The sequence below is a fragment of the Dermacentor silvarum genome, chromosome 8, assembly GCF_013339745.2.
Source record: "Dermacentor silvarum isolate Dsil-2018 chromosome 8, BIME_Dsil_1.4, whole genome shotgun sequence".
Classification (NCBI taxonomy): domain Eukaryota; kingdom Metazoa; phylum Arthropoda; class Arachnida; order Ixodida; family Ixodidae; genus Dermacentor; species Dermacentor silvarum.
In genome coordinates this window covers 83,533,730-83,549,296 of record NC_051161.1, presented here as the reverse complement: position 1 = coordinate 83,549,296, position 15,567 = coordinate 83,533,730, and the positions used below count along the sequence as shown (strand labels likewise).

General features: G+C 46.9%; 1 protein-coding gene across 2 annotated transcripts in view; it reads right to left on the bottom strand.

The window, feature by feature from the left end:
• LOC119462251 (arylamine N-acetyltransferase / N-hydroxyarylamine O-acetyltransferase-like) overlaps positions 1–15,567 on the bottom strand; it is a 211,403-nt gene that overhangs the window by 173,124 nt on the left and 22,712 nt on the right. The window contains exon 1 of one of the 2 annotated variants that reach the window (XM_037723596.2): positions 11,558–11,806. The exons of the other annotated variant lie outside the window; for it this stretch is intronic. Coding sequence (XP_037579524.2) covers positions 11,558–11,609 — 52 coding nt within the window. The 5' untranslated portion in view covers positions 11,610–11,806. Of the gene's footprint in view, positions 1–11,557; positions 11,807–15,567 lie in introns of those variants that run through there. 2 annotated transcript variants of the gene reach the window in all.

Here is a 15,567-nt window from a genome sequence, read left to right as displayed (position 1 = left end):
CCAAGGCGGCGGCCACTGCGAAGCTCTGTTATGAGTCGTGACCCCACAACTCCACCAAATGTGACGAAGGAGCCCGATGCACAAGCGCATATAAAACTGTTTACATGGGTAAAAGTTCGTGGTAAACGAGCAGGCTGATACAAAGGTCACAGCTCCAGTAGACAGACTACCACTTCTTATTTGTCTATCCTTCCGCGTACGGTCATGTCTCAATGCACCGTAACAGTATGTTCTACCAAAGGTAAAGCGAGCCTATACAGCAACTCTACCGCAAAGTTGAAGGCAGTGCCGCCCCTCAACTGAAGTATACACCGCGCTTCAGGAACCATGGCGTCCGATATCATCAGCGCACCAAAGATAAGTCTCGGAGCTCGTGCAGTGAGCCTCGTCAAAGATTTTCGTGACGAGGAGTTGCTTGAAAAAGAACCTTTCGCTTCGTTCTATTATGTTGAAACAGACTCTGAAGACTACTGGCAGCAAAATCAGGTGCACTGAATTTGCGGTGATTGCTTTAGTCGGCATGTGAGGCTGCACTTTATGACCGATTATCTTTACGATCGGCGCTCTGTCGTTATCAAAAAGGGACAATTCTTTTTGCTGGCCAAGATAGAAGTTCTTGGGGGTTCATTTAGTAGTCTAATCAGAAACGTTTGCTAAATAATTTCCAATTATTAAAGTTAGGCCGCCAATGCAAATTTAACGAGTGTAGCTGATGGCGAGCTCAAAACAAATAAGGTTAGATTTCCGCACCATCTTGGGTGAGAAGTCGAAACCGAAAGCGCAGACACCTGTCGCCCCATTGCACAGCGACAACTTAGAAACCTATCTAAAGTTTAAAGACCTGCTGTGATCGCTCAGTTTGATGTCGTTGGGCTGCTGAGTTCGAAGTCACGGCTACAATCTGAGATGCAAGCACGATAGTGCACCACGTACTGAGTGCGCGTTAAATAACGCCAGGTGATCAAAAATTCATCCCGAGACCCCTCCAAACACACTTTTCCTATGGTGTCACTCATAAGCCGTCCGCTGCGTAGAGACACTAATCGAGAGATATAACTTGTCCGCAAACTTCTTACCGCTTGTGATTTACCTGGTTTACCAAGTTACGGGAAATTTGTACAACCGCAACAACGCCGGCAGTGACATCTCGTGACGCTGAGTTGAAGCAGACAGCACAAAAAGCCAATACGGCAGTGACCTACCATATTCTACTTAACTTTTGGTGTAAAGCCTTGGCAGCGGCATAATCGTTTACGTGCGGAGATTTTATGATTTCCCATTGACAGAAATGCTCACACGACACGAAAAATTTTCAAGCCCAATGTAGTTGTACAAAGCGCCACTGAACGTCGCTACCAGTCTTGCTATACTGCCGTCCACGGCTCCGGTAACCAGGTAATCCGTTAACGGCAAGAAGTTTACGGAAAAGCTAGAACAGTCCAATGAAACATTCTGAAATGCGCATCCAAGGAGCCCACATGCGTGCACGCACATCCGCAAGTGAGCGAAGGACGGCACCAGTTCAGTGACTATAGCCATGTCAGCTTTCCAATAATACTGGAACTGCCGTCTACACAATCCCATGCTAGCGTTAGCAATGCAACTTGCAGCATTTTATGAAGATGGGATAACGAGGTAAAAAGCTGGACAAGAGTTGAATTTCGTGATGCATGCTGACGGGGGTTAATAGGTTCTATCGTTGGTGTCCTTGACAACGTGTATCCGTGACACGTTTCCAGCAGTATGTTTGTATAAAAAGGTCATCCTATCATCGAATACTTAGGGCAGTTGGTAATAAAGCTGATAGAACTTCAATCGTTAGTTAACATGATCGAAATACAACTACGGTTATGACGCGTTATGCAAGCATCTATGTACGCATGCATAGTCTGCAGACATTAGTATTACACCTGCATTTTATGCAATGGTTAAATGCCGACACAGTGTTTCAACAATAAAAGACATTGCGCATTGTACTACATACTTGGCTCTTTCATGTCCTTAGCACAGCAGCGCCCGTTTTGTTGACCAACACGCAGTTTGTCTATGAGATGGAAGCGCGGATCTTTCGGGAATCGAACAAACACTTCACTTACGTCTTCCTGCGTGCGAACAGAGCAAACATCAAATGGGACAAGCACGCGTATACAATACCATATAGTCGAAAACACCGTGAACGCTCAGGTCGCCACCTGTGGTACATGTGACCAGGAATGTTATACTTCGTCTAACAAGCGAGTCCCGTGGGTTGCAGGTGCAGCGAGGCACCATACAAGCTTCCACGAGAAGCGTTGAGCGTCAAACCTATTGCACGTCTACGTGGGCCACGCTATAGCGCGAAGTCTGTGCCGTGCCGGAGCAGCGCAGTGAGTTGCAAATCTCTTCCGCGTGAATACGGCCTTCATCGGTTGAAACGTGCTGAAACTCGCACAGACGAACCGTTTCCGCTGCGATTTTTGTATGCTAAATATACACGTCTCTTAGTAAAGATGAACGTCAGCGCGGGGGATTTGTGCGCAGTGAACATTTGCGTTAGTTAACTGCGACATCAGTTATAAACAGCTCTTAACTGCTGCGTGTGCTGCGTCCGTTTCTTCACTTATATGCCGACGATTACGTCCATTGTCATTATTTGGCCATTTCTTCATCCTCGGCTTCAACCACGCCACAGCAAGAATGAAATAATCACGCAGAAACCGTCGGCGACGATCATCCGTGTAAGCCAAAAAGCGAACGTTTCTAGAATGTGTTCGCTTAATCAAAGGAACGACGCGCTTGAAGACGTATATATATTTCGCACTGTGGATATTTATAGCTAGTGGTTGTTATTTCTTTGACTAATTCCGTGGAGAACATAGTCGCTAAGCAGCACATCTGTAGCGATAGCGTATAGGTAACTATATATATAAACCGATCCGTCATATAAGCGTGTTGTCTCCAGAGGGCATATGAGCGCCGGCATGTAAAGGGACCGCAGCCCATCGCCCCTGCTTTGGCGACTGAGCCCATCCTTGTTATTAAAGTTAATTCTCGCCCTCAGACGCCCCAAAGCTTACGCGCCACACCACGTGGGTCTTAAGGAGATATGTAATACACTTGGCATTCGTTGACGACCGTGCAAGGGCATGCGGCCTTTGGATCGGTGGTGAGAGTCCGACCACCGACCCCGAAGATGGCCGAAAGAGCTAAAGAAAGCTACGCGCTTTAAAACAAAACTGTGCATGCCACTGAGATACAAACCTATAGACGTTTTCATCGAGCAAGGAGGAAAGGGCTCGCGATGAACCTTTCCTCCTCTCTGGCTTGTGCGAGCCGGCGTGGCGCGGCTTGAATGTGTTGCCGGTGGCGCACGGCGGAACGATTTGGAGGTGTTTTAGCTAGTTCTGTCAGTTCTGTCAGTTCAACAACACTGCGTAGCCTTTAGGTGCACTAGTAGCTACAGTATTTGGAAAGTTCTCTTGGATGTGCAAAAATCGACGCGCATCATTAGCCGCGGTGTGTGTATGTGTTGTGAACTTTGTTGAATGTATCCGTTTTCACTCGACGAAGAGTTGTTGTAAAACATTTCCATCAGCTACCAGCATCGTTCTCACGTCTTTGAAGTCTAGTAGACTTCAAATCACTATGTCTACGTTAGCCTCCTGCAAGAGGCCGAAGGCTTTGCTCAACACAGCGAGCACTGCGGTTGGCGAACCAACATGGTACACATGAGCTTCCTGCTTCGATCGGCATTGCCTTTTTGCCCTGTAAGGTACAATATACAAAGGGGATCGCATAAAGAGAATCCAACAGCTATTTGTAAGGACACAATTTCTGTAAGATGGGTGAATGGTTCGTAGATGACTGAACTTACGAGACTGAAAAAAAAATAGTTCATATGTCCTCCTTCTGCGGCAAAACAAAACAGAACACTGGATAACGACGCAATACGACTTCGCATGATCGTGCCGCGTGCTTGGACCACTTCGAACATGCGCTATATAGCACAAACAGATGTATGACACAGCATTTAGCACTGCCTCGGACGCACGCGCAGTGTCCAGCTGGTCGTTCGACCACTCGAAAAGTGTCATTCACACTGTACGGTATGCGGTTATTATAAACCAAACTATTTTATTTGTGGGCGGAAACCTTGCCCATCAAACAAGGCAGTCGCCCAAGGATAACAGAGATGACAATTTTAACACTTGTCAAAGTAAACTGCACGATTTATTCTCCAGCATAACGGTACCCACGTTCTTAGGGTCGTCAGATGTTTCGTAACTACTCGTTGCAGCTAAACCAGAGCTTAGAGTTACAGGGCTGAGAATGCTGCAGTAAGGTAACATTCGCGAAAGGAATTTTCAGAAATACCTAACTGATATCCGAGGCTGATTGTAAGCTCAAACAAATGCGCACACCTTGCGCTGGGTGCCTCGTCCGCCCTATCACCAGGAGAAACTCCAGCCGCTCAATTACTTCAGACTTAAATTACTTCACTACTCCTCACAGGACCCTTCCCCACGTACAAGACACCATTTCATGCTAAATATACAGCGCGAGTGCGAAAAAAATCACCGCATATCCACGACGTGAATGATGATCAGTGGGCGAAGCACCGGGGGATCATTCGGGTAAACCAGAGCTACGGACGAGAGAGAAAGAGAGCGCACGTCGGGAACGAACGCTCTTGTGCACCGCAGTGCCCCTAGCTACGGACGAGAGAGAGAGAGAGAGAGAAGCGTCTTGAACGAGAGATAAGAGAAAAAAATCACCGCATGTCCACGACGTGAATGATGATGAGTGGGCGGAGCACCCGGGGATCATTGGGGTAAACCAGAGCTACGGACGAGAGAGAAAGAGAGCGCGCGTCGGGAACGAACGGTCTTGCGCACCGCAGTACCCCTAGACGAGAGAGAGAGCGACTTGAACGAAAGAGAAAGAGAAAAAAATTACCGCATATCCACCACGTGAATGATGATTAGTGGGCGAAGCACCGGGGGATCATTCGGGTAAACCAGAGCTACGGACGAGAGTAGGGTGCCTCGTTGCCCAGCGCCGCCGTCCAGGGTGGAGACAACCCCGCTGGCGCCGCCATATTGAGTCACACGAGCTGAGACTCAGCTACGCTTGCGTTCATAAATAGTGTTACTCGCGGCGCACTTCCAAGTGCTTTGCCTCGATGAGGATTTTTTTTATCGGTATCGCATCTGCACATCTTTATAACCAATAGCCGTTAACTCGTCGAAGGTCCAAGACGTAAATGTATGGCGCCGGGAACATGCCCCAAGTTGCCTAATTCAATTTACATTTAATATGCCGTGTGTATGTTTGAAATACGCACTATTTTCTTTTTTGCGCTTCGATGCTTGGTATATAAGGTTTGCGACTCGCTGTGTGTGGAACTTTTTCTTTTTCGCTGTTGTATTTTGGTTTACACGTCACGCCTCATTTACCGTAGCCAGCCACTCGCGCACGGCGGTTAGTTTCCCTTGCGTAGCGCGTGCTCTTCGCGTTTGTTGCAATTATTCGACGATATCTACGCGCAATTTTGCGTTTTTTGCCAACAAAACTGTGTGCTGACAGGATTAAGCTGGTGTAAAAATAACTGCGATGTGAAAATAAGGTTTAGTTAGTGCTGTAGAAAAACATGTAACGTAACTTGTCTGTGTCAATCTTGCGTAGTACACACAAGAAACCAAACGATGCGCAAAATATATTTACTTATAATGCCTAGTACAATCAATCATGAAAGAGATATGTACATGAAAAAGTTGTCGCAGTTTCACCTGAAAGGCGAAGCATCAATTGCGATAGAAAATTGGTAGAGAGCTATACGGAGTAATGATATTAGCTTTATCAGCTGTATAAACTTGGACATGCAACAGCACCGGCAACACGCGGAACTGTTGTCGACGCCGTCGGCGTTTTGCCCGCGTTCGCTCAAAATGCGTGCGGCGTTGGTGACTGTTGCCGGAGCCTCTGATATAAATAGGGACTTGGTGCCGCAGCTAAACGTCGCCTCGCTTCCCTCCCCCTCCCCCCCCCCTCCTCCACGGCCTCTCGCGCATCGGAAGAAGGCGCGTTTGCTCTACATATATGGTGATTGTAAAGGAGGAAAGAGACGCCTACTTCTGCAGCCCTTAAGTACAGTGTACTAGAATAGGGAGCACGGCGCAGAACGCGCGTTTGTTCTCCGCCGTGCGTTCACTCCCCGTGAAAGCGCGCGTCCCTCGCGCCCTTTCACTCGCACATACAGCGTTCGGCGCGCTGAGCCGTGCTCCCTCAAGGGCTGCAGAAGATAGCGCCAACCTTTCCCTTTCCCTCAAGAACCACTTACCACCGGCGACGATTTCATCTCCATTGACGTCATACGGAACCTCACGGCGACGGCGACGGCGACGCCGACGGCAGAAATCTGCTTTTGAGTGTCCATATAATTGCTATCGCAATAAAAATTCGCAAGGTAGGCTCGACACACAATTCGGGAGAGTGAGATTTTTTTAAATTTATTCATTACATGGGGAGGGGGGTTCAAGTGAGTATATCAACCTTATTACACACAATGTAAATCGAAAACAAGAATGCAAACAAGAAAACGCAACCGCGGGTAATATTAATCAAGATATCCAGCCAGAATACATCAGCTACCATCGAATACGTCGCATCAGCCAAACACATCGATGGCGAGTACAGAACACTTTATAAATAACCATTAAAACACTGATAACTACATTGAAAAAATAAACAACACTGCATACATATCGCGTACAAAAACCGTAAATGAAACTAAGACAGTCAAATACAGATTAGCAATGTTTTTCACTTCGAAAATATAGTCCATGATGATGTAGGGCTGTTGACTTTAACAGACGGCGCCCATCCTGTCGATTTCCCTCGTACTGGTCTTCTTCAAAGTGTTTCTAAGTACAAGTAAAACAACAAAAGTGATTATTGATATGAAAAGTTGCCTTGTAAATACAGAGAACCCATTACAGTGCTTAAAAATAAATTTTCGCAGAAGTAATGCTGTATTACCTCGCTTCACACGTTTCGAAGAAATGCACAGGCTACAACAGACACCATGCCAGAAAGCGCTTAAACATTTTGGTCCCATGATGCCCCTTAACTCTACTACACCTGGGCATACCGTGCACAGGCATTTAAAGACCGTCACAGTACCCACTACGATCGGGAATGAGCACGAATGACCATCGGCTTACGAGCACCACGCTACAAATATATTCGTCTAAAAAATCAGCTATATAACGTAACAACCTGAGATCCGCAAGTTATCTGCTGAGAATAGAGAAAATCACAATGCTTCGCTTGCCACGTACACAACAGCGGCTCTCCCCAGAATAAGCACTGCGTTCTTTAGTCCCAAATAACCAGTAGCGAAAAAAGAAACTGAGGAAAACAAAAAGAAACAAGAGACACACGATGTGTGCTTCCCGTGAAAAAGTAAAATAGGTGGTTTACATGACGATTTGTAGCTAATGTAAGGCTATTTCGCGGCGAAGCATTTTCGTCAGTTCTTAAAATAAGGGTACTACTCGCATAGACTGCGCCGATCAAAACGGCAAAAGCCTAGGCGACGCGCGCGCGCAAACCATAGGCTGCTCAGCATCGGTGCAGTGCTTAGTTCGTGAGCAAACGTAGGTACGTGAGCGAGGATCAGAGAATACTTTCTTATTTAAATGAAAAACACGATGCGATAGTGTAAACTTTCTTGACAGTTACCTCGCAAATGTAGGAGCTATCCGTTGCCTTCCAGTGATACCGCTTTACTTGGGCTCCCCATCTCTTCCTTCGCTCTGGGTCCCGGGGGAAGCGTAAACAACGAAGCCCTTTACACGTCGATCCGGTGCACTTGGGAACACAACAGCCCGTCATGTGGACTCGATGCACTTGACAAGCTTGTCATTCATGCGGCTGAACACTGTCCAGCAAGTAAAAGCGTCAGCGAAGCATCCGCGCGCACTGTGTCTCGAACTCAGCACCGGCACCAAGCACTCGCAACCGCTCGCTGTGACTCAAGATGGCGCCGCAGCGAGAAAGCGGTGGCGCGGGGGCGGTCAAAGGATGGCACCACCCTGAACGGCGGCGCTGGCATCGAGAACCCTACGCCCTTGTGCACTGCAGCGCCCCTAGCTACGGATGAGAGAGAGAGAGCGCGTCGGGAACGAGCGCCCTTGTACACCACAGCGCCCCTAGCTACGGACAAGAGAGAGAAAGCGCGCGTTGAGAGCACAGCTGCGCCTCTAGCGGGAGCGACGAGTACTAGCGTGGCTACGACGGCGGGACGAGGGACTAGGCTCGACCCTAAGGAGCTTCGCCCCTAAAACGGTCTATTGACCCTTTTCGCGGCGCTCCCGTAGGCGCTGCCATGTTTGATCACGTGGTGACGCGTCCATTGCTTGCCTCAGCCGCCTCCGTTGCCTCCGCGTTTACAATACAAGCGCGTGACGCCGGTGCGGCACAGCAAACCTCCGTTTCGACGCATATCGTAGACGGTGACTTTGTGGACGACACTAAGCTTTGGCCACAGCTTTAGAGGACATGTAAGTGCTTTCAGAGCGCGAGCAGCGTATACAGTAGTTTTCCTAAAAGCAGGACTAGAAATGTATTCCAAGCTGTCCAAACTTTCCGCTTATGAATTAAAGCGGGATCAGTGTGCTCTTCGTTATTTATTTCGCAAACATTTTGAACCAGCGGCTTTTCATATTTCTGACTCGGTGAAGTTCCTCGGTTCCTCGCTGCGGCCAATATGTATAATTGTTTATTTTCAGCATAATCGCTCGCGGTTGTGCTCTGCTGCGATAGATTTCTTCTTGCTGCGCACAAAGCTTGGACTATAAATGTTCTGTGCTTTGCAGTATCTCGTAGCAAAGACGTATTATCGCTAGTCCCTCGCTTACTCTGTGTACCGTCATGAAACGTTCAGCTTCCAGCATTCGTGTCTTGTCGGTGCAGTCGCCGTCACTCACGCTTGGGCACATTGATTCAAGTGAGCGCCTATTCACTTATTATTGATACGTTGGTGATAGGGTGGGCGTAGGTTTGCGTGCGAGTAGGGGTGGATGTGTGTAGATAACGTGAGAGAAACTTACTATACCAGTAAGTGGCACTGCTTCCTTTTGTAACGAGCGGTACTCACTCTTAAGTGCCGACGTTCCGGAGTTGAATTCCTTTTTTGGAGGTTAGCTATACAGCTCAAGCGGATGAATTATCTTTTTTTATCCTTGAGGAAAGCCGTTCACCGCGTAGGACGGCAACACAGGCAGTCCTTATGTAGCAGCGGCGACACAGGCTGATTGCATTCCAAATATGGGAATCACTATTTTTGCAGCGAACTACCGCACACGTCTTCCCTTTATCGTTACACATTTTGCAGCATGAATTGGGCAGAGCGCATTAGCGAACACCCAATGCATATCCGACAGCTGATCGCACAGTAGCAGGGCAGAAGCAGTGATGGTTTCGTATTCGTGCGCATTCTGAGGCAACGTATGGCGCGCCGCCGAAAGCGCCATCTCGTTCTTCTAGAGCAAACTGCTCCGCGAAAAGGGTCAATACGTCCTTGTGGTGCTGGGCGCTCTGTTGGCACTGCGCTATCGTACAGTTTCGGCGCTTGGTAATTTTGCGGGTTTTTTCGTAGCAAACGCACTCTCAGAGCGTTGGCGTATTGCATTTATTTCGGTGACCGCGGTACGGAATTCTGTAATGGATGAAGGCGGCGTTGTGTGCGTTGTAAAGGAGAAGTTGTTCGCGGGCATTTGAAAGTGCCCTGTTACACGGGAACTCTCCGCCCCTTTCAACTTCAGTTCAACTGAACTTCAGTGAACTTCAGCCGTTCAGTTGAACTTCAGTGGACACTGAAACGGCCATTCAAATGAACAGCTGCCTGTTTGGAGCTACGCGGCACTACCGCGTTCACTTCAGTCAAGCGCACGTCGTCACGTGATAGCGGCGTAGAAACATCTTTAAATGACTGGTTGGCCGGACAGTGTCTGCTTTACAGATCGCCGTCGGCTTTTGCCAGTACTTGTGTCGTCTCTTCAATTATTTGTTATAACTGGCGTGCAACACAGGACACTGACTTGCACAAATTGTTCGTAAAGCAAGAACAAACACTGCGTATAAATCAGAATGAAGCAGAGTCGACGTGTATTCGACATACCCGAAGTTGTTACAGTTCGGAAAAGATCTGTAGATAGGTGTTTAACAAATTTGTACTTTTTCTTGCCAGAAAGTAGACCGCAGGTTCAAATCGGCTTTCTGCAGATGTATGTTCCATATCATACTGCACTAAATTCTTCATGCTATAAATTTGGAGTTTCTTGCAAATTACTGAAATTATTTCCGATATCTGATTAAATTACTTATTTTCTTCCCCAAATTCATAATCAATATGCAAGGCCTAATATTCGAATCTAACTTCGTTTACAACTGAATAGTTCCCAGTAGATTTTAATATGCGTGTTTACCATAGTTTAGGTAATTTTTAAAAGCCAGATATTCTGTCACCGCTTTTCGGTTATGTGTTATCAAGTGCTCACGCTGCTTGACTTGAAAATTATTAAAAGTACAAATTTGTCTTTATTTTGTGTAATAGTACACAACGTCTTTCTGTTGAAAGATCTTTCAACAGACAAGTTGGTTTTTCCGTTTTCTTTTTTTCTGTTACACACAGAAAATAATTTTCGTCACTGCGACAAGACCGCTACAGTTATCCTTCCGGCCACATCAGCTTTTTCTCAATGAGGTTCTGACCAAGTCTCAAGTTCTCCAGCAGGCCTCGCAAGCGAACACGCAGCGGTGCCTCGTAGTCAGCCGCGTTCAGGTTCAGCCCGAACTCGTCTCGCAGAATCTCGAGGATGTCGTTCTCGTCCCGCATCACTCGCTTCTCGACGACTCCCCGTGTCGGCGACCAGCGTACGAACCGGTCGTTCACGAGCCGCAGCCAACAGCCGTCGTCCCGGGGCGATCGTCGTCCCACCAAGAGGAGGTGTCGCATCGAGCTGTCCGGGTGGGTCGACGAGTACCAGTTGAACGTGTCGAAGTCGAGCCAGTCGAGGTCGTACTGGCTCGACGACGTAGACGGCCTTCCAGCCGCCGTCGCTCGTTGGCAGTGCGACCTCGAGGGCCTCCGTAGCGGCCAAGCTGCGCACAAGGAACGGAGTCGCGTCGCCTTCCAGGGGCAGTGCCCGGTGCAGACCGCTCTGCGCCATGCCGACGTCCACGATGTAGCGGTGGCCATTGGTCGGCTCGACCAGCAGCAACATGTGGATGAGGGGCGTGCGCTTGGGCGAGTCGTCGGGTGTCAGGAGACGCAAGCGGGCCGCTCGCAGGCGCACGCCGTAGCCGAGCGCGAGTAGCAGGCGAGCGAAGAGAGAGTTGAGCTCGTAGCAGTAGCCTCCACGACCGCTCCCCGTCTCCTTGCCCAGTACGGCCTCAGCGTCGAGACTGATGCGTCTTTCCAGCAGCACGTCCAGGTTCTCAAAGGTGACCCGCTCCAGGTGCGCCCTGATCAGTCGATCGAGGTAGTCCAAGGTGGGCTCGGATGGCTCGGGACCACCCAGGTGCCGGAGGTAGCTCTGGACTCTCTGATCAGACAGCGGCTCCATTGTTGACGTCTCTCTTTAGGGAGTACGTCGTTGGCAGTGTGGTGACAGACTTGTTCCTTCTGTTGTTTCCGAACACTGGTTCATACTTCAGCGCGTGTTGTTGTTCTTCCGCAGTGTCCTGGCACAACGCACTCTGTGGGACCGGCCGTGAATTCCGGGCGTTAAACAAGACCGCGCGCGGCCAATGTGTCTTCTTCCTCTTAGATCGTCTTCACCTTGTTTTCAAATGCAGCAAACGTTCGAAAAAGGCAGTATTGCCTGAAAGGCGTGCTGATGTAAATATACGTTGTCTAGGGAAACCGCCACGTCCGTCGTTTCCTTGTAAGTTACCTGCTCCTCTTTGACTTCACGAGAGGTTCCCTTGGAAAAGACGTGTCGACAGCCTGCAACGAAAGACACGGAAAAGAGCGCTCCTCAATGGTGTCGTCACAATGACCAACACCCTTGCTCGCAGCAACATAGAGTACGTTTTACGTGATGCAAAAAAAAAAATAAAGTTTTCAAACTGTGACAACTCAAGCTTGCATGTTTTGAGTAACGCTTGATTGATATATTGTAATGTTGATTGTATTCCCATTTCTGGAATCAACTTTCGGGGGTTAACAGTATGAATCATGAAACATTATTATTATAGTTTTTTATTGTTGTTAGGTCGGAATATTATGCAAGGCCTAATATTGCAATCTAACTTCGTTTACAACTGAGTAGTTATCAGTGGCGGTTGGTATGCGCGTTAGCCATCGTTTAGGCAGCTTTATAACGCCAGCTATTCCGCCGCCGCTTTTCTATTGTCCGTTATCAAGTGCTCATGCTGCTTCACTTGAAATTTTGTAAAAATACACATTTGCCTTCATTTTGTATAATAGCCCACAACGTTTTTTTACATGTTCATACACATAAAATTTATGCATGTTCCGCCATACTGATTGTTTTAAAAGTTGCAAGTAGAGTCTTTTTTATTATGTGGTACTTAGGAGATGTGGAGGGCTTTAATTGGTGCCGGCTACTCCTTTTCACATAGAGGCATGAAAGAAAAAAAAGAATTAACCTACATGCATTGAAATTAAATTTCAACTCCAAATCACCATAGCACAAAGTCCAGTCACATAAGTACACTATAATGCCACACTAAAACTGAAAGTCAACTCAGAAAAACGGCACACAAAGTTCAGTCACATAGTTTCACTAAAGTAAACACAAAGTCCGGTCTCGTAAGTATAATAAAATCAGGGCACATAAGATAGCATGGATTCGATTCAAATGAAAGTACACGAACGCATGTGTCGAATTGACTATAGAGTGAGTTTATCACAGATAAACACTCTTTGCAATAGTTTCCGAGAATATTGCTCGCTTCTAGAAATCTTTGGAGGGCCATTAACGCTCGTCTTTGCAACGAATATGTTGGCCAAGGACCTAATATCTTCGTGAGGCTGAAGGGCCTGCGGTATCATGTCTTTAAATGACGTGCTAAACGTTGTCTGTGTGTGTCGTGTCGTGGACATTCTAACAGAAGATTCTGCACATCCTCATCCACGTGGCCACAAGTACATTCCGGACTATCAGCTCTTGAAATTTTTTGTAGAAAATGTTTTGTGTGCGCGGTACCGAGCCGCAGACGGTGAATGAGTGTTTCAAAGGCTCTGGTTGTATTCAATGTGGACGGGATTTTGAATTGAAGCGCAGGGTCAATGTGAAACAAATCTAAAGATTTCAAGTTCTGATCAAAGCATGTCGCTTTGCAACCACGGACTGAGATCTGTCTTAGTATGTGCCGCAATTCTCTTTGCGTTAGAGGGAGACCGTATGTGGCGGTATTAGTATGCGCTTGTCTAGCAGCCATTTCCGCTGCAACATTCCTAGGGATATTGCAGTGGCCAGGTGTCCATTGGAACATTATTGTGCGAGTTTTTTCACTTGCCTTTGTGAGCTCTTTTAGTGTCTCATAAACTAACGCCATGTTTTGGGAATTGCTCATGCCACCACGAAGTGACGACAAAGCTGCTCGTGAGTCACAAAGGGTGACCCATTGGTTCCCTTTTTGCGATTAATTTATATATCGGAACAAAGACAATATTGCAAAAAGCTCTGCTGTAGTTGATGATGTCGTGTGAGACAGTTTAAACGTCTGTATTCGGTTCCATTCTGGAATGACAAAGGCAGCTGTAGAAGAATTTGTTTGACGAGAACCGTCTGTATACGCTTGAATATATCCAAGGTACCGAAAGTATATCTGGTACAGCGCTAGTTGTTGGGCTGCTAGCATAAACATGTCTCGTTTGCGAATAATTCCGTCAAACGAAAGTTAAATTTTTGGGGCGACAAGTCGCCATGGAGGGTAGGAAATATCTGAGATCCAAAACTCGTTGTGTGGTAATAGATTCTTTTGCACCTGAATCACACTATTTATGTTCGCCCTGTCTCTCTCAATAAGTGTAACTGCTAGTGGGTGTCTTTTGTGCTGCACTGAAACGCGAAAGTAGTGTCGACAGGTTTCAACCGTCCTCATAATAGGGAATGGAGGATGACGTGCCTCTGCAATTAGTAAGGAACTTGAAGTTGCTTGGGGAACACCTAAGCATACTCTAAGGCTCCTAGCTATTAATCGTTGAAGTCGCTCTTCAGATGAGCGGGAGATCCCATGCAGAACAGGCGAAGAATAAGCTATTTTTTGCTTTTTAAGTGCATTATGTACTTTCAGTAGTGAAGAAACCGACCATCCCCATGTCGTGCCTGCTACGTGGCAAAGAACATATATTGTTGAGTTTATTTGTTCTTCAAGTGCTTTAATGTGAGCATTCCAAGAAAGTTGTCTGTCTAGTATGACCCCCGGACACTTGTGTTGTTTTACTATGCCTAAACGTTGTCCCTCAAGGCACAGCTGAAAGTCTTTTAGGCATCCTCTGGTAAAGGGTAGCACAGCCGTCTTACTGTAAGACAGCTCCATTCCTCTATTTTAAGAATTTGTCCAGAATGTTTAGGTCTTCCTGCAAAGTTAACTAAACAAGGCTAGCACATGAACCGGAGGCCTAAATACAAACATCATCCGCATATATAGAGTAGTGTAGTGCAGATGGAAGTCTCCGTGGTAAATCCGCCATTACACAATTAAAGAGAAGCGGGCTTAAGACACTGCCTTGTGGGAGTCCTTGAATAAGATTATGAGAGGAACGTTTTTCTTCGCTTGTTTGAATAAATATTTATCTGCCATTCAAGAAGTTGGATATCCACCGTAGCGCCCTTTCAGAGACTCCCAGTTCTAGCAGACCACACAGTATATGAGCATGACTGACTGTGTCGAAGGCTCGCTTAATGTCTAAAAAACCGCTATTGTGACATTTCCCTTAGCTCGTTCATGTTCAACATAGGTGACGATATCAAAAATTGCATCCATGGTGCATCGCCGCCTTCGAAATCCTGTCATGTGGTCTGGAAGTACTTCTGTTGGCTCACACCACCATTGCAGCCTAGTGTCAATTATTTTCTCCATGAACTTGCATAAACAGTTCGTCAGGCTCACAGGACGAAAATCCTCAAGAGATAGAGGAGTTTTACCAGGCTTCAATATAGGTATCACACGTGCTGTTTTCCAAGAGTCAGGGACATACTCCTTTTTCCACAAGTCATTCAGTAACTGTAAAAGTGCCAATCGACCATAAGGTCCCATGTTTTGCAACATACTGTATGTAATGGAATCTGGACCTACAGCAGACTTTGTCTTACAAGACGCAAGTGCACATTTTAGCTCAATCATAGAGAATTCATATTCTAATTGTACATGCTGTGACTGAAAACACGCAAATTTTTTTGCCATTTTCTTTTTGCATTTTTGCGGAAACGAAAAATTAATGCGTTGAATGAAGCAATGTGTGGGTAGACAGGCTTATGAGATGATAGATACATTAACAACTTATATAGACCAAGGTAACTTACATGCACTTACTGGGTGTCTGAAAAG